The 9,672-nt window shown below is 33.7% G+C and overlaps 1 protein-coding gene across 1 annotated transcript; it reads right to left on the bottom strand.

Moving 5' to 3' along the window:
* Nucleotides 1-1,681: 1,681 nt before the first annotated feature.
* On the bottom strand, nt 1,682-8,668 carry LOC130440084 (cytosolic sulfotransferase 3-like). Its single transcript, XM_056772934.1, has 8 exons — nt 7,235-8,668; nt 6,386-6,524; nt 5,192-5,311; nt 4,793-4,893; nt 2,734-2,860; nt 2,487-2,584; nt 2,227-2,401; nt 1,682-2,138 (listed from the first exon to the last, which is right to left on the bottom strand). Exons 1-8 carry the CDS (start codon nt 7,241-7,243, stop codon nt 2,026-2,028), a joined length of 882 nt encoding a protein of 293 aa, XP_056628912.1. The 5' UTR covers nt 7,244-8,668; the 3' UTR covers nt 1,682-2,025.
* Nucleotides 8,669-9,672: the final 1,004 nt, after the last annotated feature.

The raw sequence follows: 9,672 nt of genomic DNA, 5'->3' as shown, positions 1-9,672 counted from the left end.
GAAAATACACCAGTATGCCATAATTGAGCTATTAAATCAGATGTGCACGGTTCTGGGCACATTTAACTTCATCTACAGGTTTAACAACAGCATGTTTTCATGAGTCTTGTTAAATCAGACTACATTATGCTCTTTGCATGAACATTAAAGTTCAAAGACAGGGTAGGATTAAGGGTTTTACTGGTTTCATTTTATCGTTTTGAAATTTAGACCATGCAAGTCTCTCAACAATACTGTAATAGTTTTCAATTGCCTTTGAAGCATGGGAGCTTAGTAATTTATTTTATTTTATACACTTTATATACTCTTTCCAATGATATATTTTCCGGTGATTGACTTGATTTCTAATTAAAATGATGTGGTAAAGAATATGTTGTGTTGACATTTTGTGCTTAGTGTATAACCATTTTCCAAATATTTATTTTAGGAAAATAAATAATAAATAACTCACTCATGTTGCTTTACTATTATACATGTTTAATTAAGCTTATACATTAATAAAAGCTACAGTATTTAAAGTTATTTTACAACAGGATTTTGTAAAAAAAATTGTAAAAAAATCCTCATTTGCTCAACATATAATTTGTGATTGAACCATTGTTCACAGATAAAACTCAACTAACAGATTTGTTTTATAATGTCCAACAAGGCACTAGAAAATACAGGTTTCTTAGACACAGCATGAAATAATGTCGATAGCAAGAAATCCAAATATAACATAACGATCGGAAGAAGATGAAAAAAAATGGGGTTTACAAGAAAGATCAATTCCTAACTAAATTCAACTCTTATGTAATTGAGAGAATATGGATGAAAATCCATAATCTTGGGGATATTTAAATGTAAAAGACAAGGAAGTCTGTATTCAATTAGGACTTGTTTTGTATTATTATTTTTATTGTATACAGAACAGAGAACCAATATAGCATAGCATTAAACATTACAATATGAATAGTCACATTAAATTGGGACGGGTGATTAATAAAAAAAAATTGTGACTGTAAAATTTTGCAGTAGATTACGGAAAACACTTTTTCTGAGTTTGATCTCTTTTTTATATTTAGGCATATAAAAGAACACTCTAAAAATCATTCATGGCATCTCTTGGCACAACTTAATTTAATGCACTTTAACTTAATACTGTGTGTACTTTTAACTTAAATATCTGTGTTTATTTGTTTACACAAATATTTAAGTTACAGTGAGTCAAAGCAATTGGCTAGATAACTTAATTTTTCCACATCAGTTGAGTTCAGGATTGCAAGATAGGTCCCGAACCATTTAACATATGTAAACAAGTTCAATCTCTGTGTGTCAGGTGTTTAAAAAGCTGATGACTGTTTCAGTCATTTAACATAATATGTTAAAGTTGAGGCTACATGATTGATGTTGAATTAAAATAAAGAGAAGGTTATAAAGAGGTACTGCTTAAATTAGGCTCAAAGAGAAAATAAATGATGTTTTATTCAAAAGGCATTTCATTGGAAAAGCTACATCAGCTCTTGCTATCAATTTGCATCGAAAATTGTGTAAAAGGTGGAATGATTTTGGTTCTGTTCAACCATGTCTATGATAAAATCAGTGTTAATAAAACTAATTATGACAATTTAATAATCTCAATTATGTAGTAACTGGTGTTACTTTTTAATTAAGAGGAAAAAGGGCATCTGTCTAAAATCAATACAGTTTGTTGGACAAACTTTATTTTGTTAGAAGCGTACTACATATTGGTAGCAACTATATACATGTCTACATACAACATTTTTTAAAGGTACCATCCCAGTAACAGCTTTCATAGTGTGAGATATTAAAGGTATTTCGGGAACAATAATCAACTAAAGGTTGTTATTAGGTATAAAGATATGAGACAACTTTTATTATTATTCAACTGATTATTATTTCTACTCATATGATATTCACAATATTCTGTACCTAAATAAAGGGAAACAATACTTTCAGTACCAGAACTAAATTATTAATGACTCAATTTATTTTTTAGTGACACCAATGTCCAGAACACAAGCTTTACAGTTCAGTCCGAAACTCGACAGTGGTGTTCTTCATCTTTTGTTTGTAGACTTCATCAAACTGTTCATTTTGTGCCACAGTGAAGTGATTTTTCCAGTCTCCAACTTTACCTTTTAGAACACAAATAAAAGCAGAAAATCAGGTGAAAGACTTGAGTGTTGTTATTAGGATGAGTTTAGATGAGAGGATCCCACTAACCTTTCCTCATGAAGGGTGAGATCTTGAAGTCCATGAAAGGAATTGAAGCATGGTTGGTCACCTTGTTCTCTTTCATGGCATCAAAATGAACTCCTTTTGTTATTTTCTCTCTCTCCTCAGGTAAAGTCGATAATCCCAAGAAGGAGCACAAGCGTTCCACCTCACGTCCGGTGTCCTGCAGAGTCGTGCACACAACACACTTTAAACACACTGCTGACAAAAGTATGAAAAGAAACTGTTGCTGTATGAACAGATCTTACTTCCACCAAATCCTCATAGAACAAGTACTGTAAGTTAGAATATGTCTGTTTCTTCTCCCACCATCCGCTGACATGGTCAAACCACGGACCAAACACATCTGTGGAGTGAAATTAATTTCTTCACTGTTACCTTTCTAGGATATTTTAAATAACTTTACTCTTCTCGTGTTTATAGCTTACAGCATCATCTTTAAATGAATTTCTGATCTTACAATGTAATGTTTATTTTAACCATGTGTCAACTTACTCTTTCCTTCCATAAACTTCTGTATAAAGGTGTTCCAGTCTCCTGATTCAGGCTGTACCATGTTCATTCGATCAAAATGAAAATAGGAAACGGCATTGTCTTTTGCATTACGGGCTACATACACCACCTGGAATGAAAAAATGAAAAAAAGCACATAAATTATGACGATACAGGACTTTTATTCAATTGTGTATTAATGAAAAGAAAGTTTTCTTCACATAAAAAACAACAAGTGGACCGCATTATACTTCATTATACTTTACTACATATACGCAGCACTGTTTACCAGAAACAGCAATTTAATACTAATAAAATAACAATTTCATTAAAAATATAGATTTCGAACATAAGAAATCAGATCAAACACGGTTCCCATCGTGACAAACAGGCCCCTGTATTCTCTCATGCTATTTGTTGTGACACATTGTTGTGTCAGTTAGTAAGAAAGATCCTTTTCTCTATTTAGGAACCTCTAGACATATATCTTTAGTAATATAATAGGCACTGTGCTATAGATCAGTCCTAGCACTAAAGTGAACGTTCAGATAAATTTGTCAGATTTATGGCAGTTAAAAGAGAGAGCTGATATACTGCTCACTGTTCTGTATCCCTTAACCTGTATTTGCAGTTTCTCTGACAAGAATATATGGTGTGAACAGTACAAAGTCTGAAATAGGAGAAGGATTCTGTGAAACTCAGTATCAGTTTTTTAACCAAGTTTAATTTTGTCTATAGGGGAACAGTGTGTTTGGCTAAAGGTCATTGGGGATAAAAAAAAGGTAATTGGTCAAGGTCAGTGTAGGTGTAACTACTTAGTAATTAGGTACTGTAATTTAATAACTTTTCCCTTGAAACCGTAAAGTACAGGATTACTCTTATTTTTCTGTAATTTAATTACAGTTACTTCTTATGAAATTACAGTAAATACTGTGTAATATATTCAATAGTGGAAATTTAAGTCTTACTTTACAATGCATGCTTTAATGTATCCTTAACACATTTGTAATACTTTGGTCAGTTAATAAGAATAATGTATGTAGTTATATGTATATTTAAATTTAAGTTAAAAATAAGATGTTTCTTTTCTATACTTGAATGATTTTTTATTCAAGGTTGATTTACACTTTAAAACTTTGCTGAAATTTCGCAACAGGGTTGCCAGTAACTTACTGTAGATTTTGTTTTAAGCATAAACTTACCCAGTTTCTTTTCTTTCATATAACAAGACTTACTGTAATATGTAAATGTTTCGTAATTTAAGAAGTTTTGTTTGTTTGTTTATTTTATTTTATTTTATTTCTATAGCACATTTCAGTGCGCTGTACATACCAAAATAAACAAATAAAAAAACAGAATACTAGATCCTTACAAAATAATTATAATATATACATTTTTACTAGAAAAACATTTAAAATGTTTTAAATATTTTGACTAGAAATCTAATGAAAATGCTTAGGAAGAATAATTTTTTTCCAGTATTGGTGTACTAATGCCAGTCTCTTCGTGCTCATTTTGAATCTCAAAGGTCAAAGTGTTGTTATTTCGATTTTGATTAAAGTAATTGAAAACATTACAAATTGGAAAGTTGGATTAAGTAGTTATTAAATCTGCATCAAGTTTTTACTACAGTAAAGTTTTATAGTGTAGGATAAAGAAACTATTTAGTAATAAGTAATGAAATACTTTTTGGAGAGAGTAATTTGTGCCATAATCAAATTTTTACACAAATTTTTAAGTAATTACTTTTCCAGAGTAAGTTACCCAGCACTGAGCACAGTATTGCCTTCAGAGTAAACCTTATAAGCGCCGTCTTAATCAACACTTTCACAAAATATGTTTCAGGACCTATTTCCTTTGTCGTGGCACAAATCCACAGAGTAACTGACCAGCTGTTACACCTGTGCTGTTGTTACTGTAAAAGCAGCATCACACTTGCAGTCGTCTTGTTCAACTCAGCTATGTAATGTTAGCATGTCTGTCATTATCTGTGGCCTTTTGCTGAATCACAGCCATGCTGGCAAAGAGTCTAATGCATACTGTGATATATACAGTACTATACCCTTGAGTTTTGCTCCCAGAAGGATTTGGGCACCAGCTGAACAGGTAAATGAGTTTTGATGAGACGAGGAGAAGTCGTCATATTATCTGCCATTTCAGTCCCTGTAAATGAAAATATTGTAAAAGAGCATGAGTTGAATGTGAAACGCATTACACGGACAATGTGTCAAGAACTCCTCACATGAAAATCAATATGTATCCAACATGTTAAACAAGAGACTAATCATTGACACATATTTATAATCGCTAAGCTGTGTTAGGATAAGAAAACACAAATATCTTTAACCCTTTTACTTGTTCAAATAAGTTTCTAGGTGATGTTTAGATCCCAGTTCATTCATCCAGTCTCATGTCGCATGACGTCTTGAAATCAAGATCAAGTGAATTGAAAACGTCTGACCTGCTGGAATCTTATGAAAGCAGGACTCCAGGAATGGGACGCTCTCATAAATGGGCTTTGTCTGTGTGTTATCTTTGCCAAAATACAACAGGTCCAGTATATAAGAAACCCAGGTGGTACCTACAGCGCAGCAGCATAACAATGGAAAGAAAGTGTTTGAGAACATGACAGTCACACAAAGCCTTCTCATTTATAACTGAAAAAACTGTAGACAGCACAAAATGATACATTTGACTAAACGCAGAAAAACTTTTTGGATTTCAATGTTGGTCCTGAACCCTTATGTGGTCTTTGTTTGGGGTGTTCACTCATGGTATTTCAGGCAACAAAATGTAATTTTGTAACAAAGTTACAATGTAAATGTAAATGTAATTTTACTCCGTTTATTATTGTTTTAACTCCAGTTTCTGGAGGATTAATGACATTTTTAAAATGTATATAAATAATGTTTTAAATAGGTTTTAAACAAAAACAGCTTTTAATGTAAAATTTGTTTTATAAAAGACCCACATTTCTATCTTTCATTCATGGGGATAAAACAGATCATTTGAGGTGGTTAAGTGTAAGATTTTTGCCCATCTTTTGGAAATGCAGTTTTAAAACATAAATAATGGTCACTTTTACCAGTAGAGAGCTGATACCACTTTTTATGTGCTATTAGACCAGCCAGAGACCGTGTGACTTTTTACCCATACCAACACATAATCAAGATATCACTCCAATTTTTGTAGATCTAGCAAGTATTGACCACTTTAAAAAGTATCATGCCATTTGGACAAAGATTACTTTTTTATTTTAGCAAATGTCATTTGCGGGTTAAAAAGACCCCGAAGACCGCAAAAGGGTTCATAACCCCCTGGGTCTGTCTTACATCTTTCATGACTACTTTTAGCTTTACGGTGTTGAATTTTTATATTCCAAGAGTGCTCAGTCAGGCTTAGTGTTGACTGTCAGTTTGTAAAGTTTACAGCAAAGTTTGTATTGAGATGTTTGAATGTTTGCAGGACTTTGTTGTGCTAGTAAGTTAAGTTTAAAAAGCGATTTCTTGACAGAATGCAAAAAACTTCAACTTCACAGTTTCTCTTCTTTAAATGTCAATATTGGGAAGAAAATACAAAGTCCTCTGATTATGTGGTTAAGAGTTAGCCTACAGTACAGTAGTCTTACAGTATCTCTCAATATCAGCACACTCACCAGCTTTGGGGTAAGTGGCGATTAGAATGTCATCTGGTCTTGCCTGGAAGTTCTTCACATTTTCCCAGTTGTCAGTGAAGAAGTGGGTCATAGAAATGCCCTCAAAGTCAAAGACCACAGGCCGACTCTGCAGTTTCATCTGTATTATTATAATAATAATAAAAAAATGGTTCACTTTTACAAATACAAATGCAGAATTTAACAGTTCAGCTTTTGGATACTTTAGCTTTCAGTAACAATATATTAATAGTAATACATCATTACACAGCGCTCAGGAATACTTGATTCTCATTGTTCACTGGTCAGTTGCAACACTTCAAGGTCTGTCCCGGATAACAACTGCTTAACACTAACAGAGTCATCAGGGCACATCATATTACATATTACACATAATTAAAAAAGAAATGTCTGATAAATTACATATTTTAGGTTCCATTTACAAATTATTAAACCAAATGAACTGTTCTTCTTTGCCTTGAAACCTAACGGGTGGTCGTCACATATGAGCAAACAATAAAATACATGAAAGCAATATTTCATGTCAAAGAATTGAATTAATGTCTTTATGATGCATGTAGCTGTGTAATAAGCGGGATAATGTACAGCCGGTTGGTATGGCAAAAGAAACTCCTTCAGTGTGATGCACCTCATGAACTTCTTATTAAAAACAGGCTCCTTTTTCATAAAAAGTGTGTTTAAATTTTGCATATGTTTATCAAATCATAGCATTTGTTCTTTTAAAATCATGTTGTCTGTGAATTTGAACTTATTCATTTTCACATGTTTCACTAGTATGCAGTAGCTTTTGACATTCTAGTGCTGGTGAAATAACTTGAAGAGATTACTCACTGAGGCCATTTCAGGGAATTCCAATATTGTGAAAATGTGTCGTTTGCTTCTTTTTGCTCCTTTGTTGAAATGAATCTGGCAGCTCTTTAGTTCTTGGAGCTTGCTTTACTTTCTTTGGTCCCCACCTCTCTCTCTCTCTCTCTCTCTCTCTCTCTCTGTACTTTGTACTGCACCAAACCAAAAACGTGTCATGCAAGTTCAAACCGCCCTCTTGATAGAAATAGAAAAAAAAAGATGAAAGACATCTTAATGTCTCAACCTTTGAAACCCTGGTGGAAAAACTTCATGTCCACTAGGGTCAGAAATGCAGAAACTCTGCACTACAAATAATTAATGAACAGCAGATGTTGTGTAGAACAGTGGCGTTGCTAGGCCCTTTTAAGGGGAGCTAAAGCCCACATAAAGTTCTGGCTTAGCCCAGCTAAAATATTGTGAGTAATTATGTAATCTGTAGTAGAATTTGATATCGCTTTACAGTCCCCTTTAAAACTCTTATTATGAAAACGGCGTTAGGCTGCGTTATTTAGCGCATTCTTCAGTTCACACAGCAGCACACTGGGAGTGAACGTCATTAGTAGAGTAACGTTACAAGGTGTGTGCATTAACATGACATCTGCATTTTTGCCTTTTTTAGTAATAAATGCAGTTTAATATGATGCGGGAGCGATACAAGATCGTAATGTATTGATCATTTTTGGTAATTTCATGATTTACCAGCTGACAACGTAGCTGGCACGTCCCATGCACGTAATTTCGTTATCATTAAATGACCAATTCATGACGTCGCCCACACGAACTCATGACGTTACAAGATAACCAAGGACGGTCCAGTTACGTCACATATTTTGGTAATAACATGACCTACAGGTAAAGCTAATGGCACGTTGTACTTTTTTTGATTTACATTAATGATTTTCATGCCGTTTACTTTTTAAATATTCGTTTTTATAACGTTTTTAGTCAGGATAGTGTACATCTGTTGATAAAATAAGACAAGAGATATTTAACACGCCACATGCAGGCAGCTCTCTGTTGTGGGAGGTAATAGTGCGCGCCACCTGCACACTCAAGTTCATAACTGGCGCGAGCCTCTTGCGTATCGAAAGCCAACAGTATCACAATTCGCGTGCTTTGGATCGCCGTATTAATATTAAAACACCGATTTCTTAACGCCGCCAGGCGTTAAATAAGCGCCGTCTGGTGCTAAATTAATGTCATACGCCGACACGTCTTAAAGTAATCCCCTGCGCCGATTGACGTTAAGTTAACGTCACACGTCACTCAAAATGCAAACGTATTAGCTAATATACATAGCCCCTCCTCTTCTGGGTTTGCGTGCTCTACGGCAAGTCGGAGGCCCGTGTCATCTCAAATCCCTATCCTGCTTAACCTTGTGGAAAAACAAAAAATGGAAAGAAATTAAAGAAAAACCTGTTGAAAAGAAAATCATATAACTATTGCAGCATGTTCCAGGAAGCTATGTGTAAAATGTGTAATATGTCAAATTAAGTCAAGTCATGATTAAAGGTACCGTAGTTCACCCCCTAAACAAAATTTCTATCATCATTTAACAATGGTCCCCATTGACTTCTATTGTATGAAGAAAAGTCAATGTGGACGAACGGTTTTCTGTTACTACCTTTCTTTCAAATATCTTCTGTTGTGTTTATACGGTTTACACATTATACAGTCATACAGGTTTGAAAAGTCAAGAGGGTGAGTAAATGATTACAGAATTCTCACTATGCTTATGAATCATCCCTGATGTAGAACCTGAAGATTGTGTCCTTTCCCCTAATGACCAAGTCATGTTGATCACTGCAAAAAAACGGACATTCTTATTAAGCAATTTTTTATTGTTTTCTAATTTTCCAAAACGACTTAAATCAAGTTACATTTTCTTGACAGGAAAAGTGACTTAACATATTTAGTCTTGTTTTATAAAATAATATATATTTATATAATGAACTCAAAATATGGTTAGACTTCTTACAAAATTCAAGAATATTTTTCTCACCCCATTGCCAGACATTTTTCTTGTTTTAAAACATAAATTTCCCTAATTCTGACTGAATGTCTAAGGTCCCTTTTCTGGTCAGGAAAATGTATTTTGATTTAAGAATGTGAAGATATTTATACTATAAAACCGTACAAAAATGCTCAGTAGGAATGTCATTTTTTGTAGTGATCAGATTCTTAGTAAATTGCCTGTATAGATGTGAATGTGGTTGTTTGAGTGACTGTCAACTTGTCCAGGGTATTACTTTTGACCTGAGATCGTCTAGGGTAGACTTTAGCATTCCGTTTGTGTGAGAATCTGGATTTCGTCCTGTCCTCTACAAATATTGCATCTGTGTTTAATACAAAGTTCATATATCATATGTATTCATTCGGTTAATTCCTATTAATATTAGCTTCTATTAATCCCCACATTTCGA

The sequence above is a fragment of the Triplophysa dalaica genome, chromosome 18 (assembly GCF_015846415.1).
Source record: "Triplophysa dalaica isolate WHDGS20190420 chromosome 18, ASM1584641v1, whole genome shotgun sequence".
NCBI lineage: Eukaryota > Metazoa > Chordata > Actinopteri > Cypriniformes > Nemacheilidae > Triplophysa > Triplophysa dalaica.
This window is presented reverse-complemented; position numbering and strand designations above follow the sequence as displayed.

Excerpts from the sequence above, each read along its gene's own strand:
- LOC130440084 (XM_056772934.1), bottom strand. Across the intron at positions 2,861-4,792 it reads TCTGGGAGCAAAACTCAAGG|GTGGTGTATGTAGCCCGTAA; the intron begins GTATAGTACTGT and ends TTTTCATTCCAG. Across the intron at positions 2,585-2,733 it reads GAAGTTTATGGAAGGAAAGA|ATGTGTTTGGTCCGTGGTTT; the intron begins GTAAGTTGACAC and ends TTCACTCCACAG.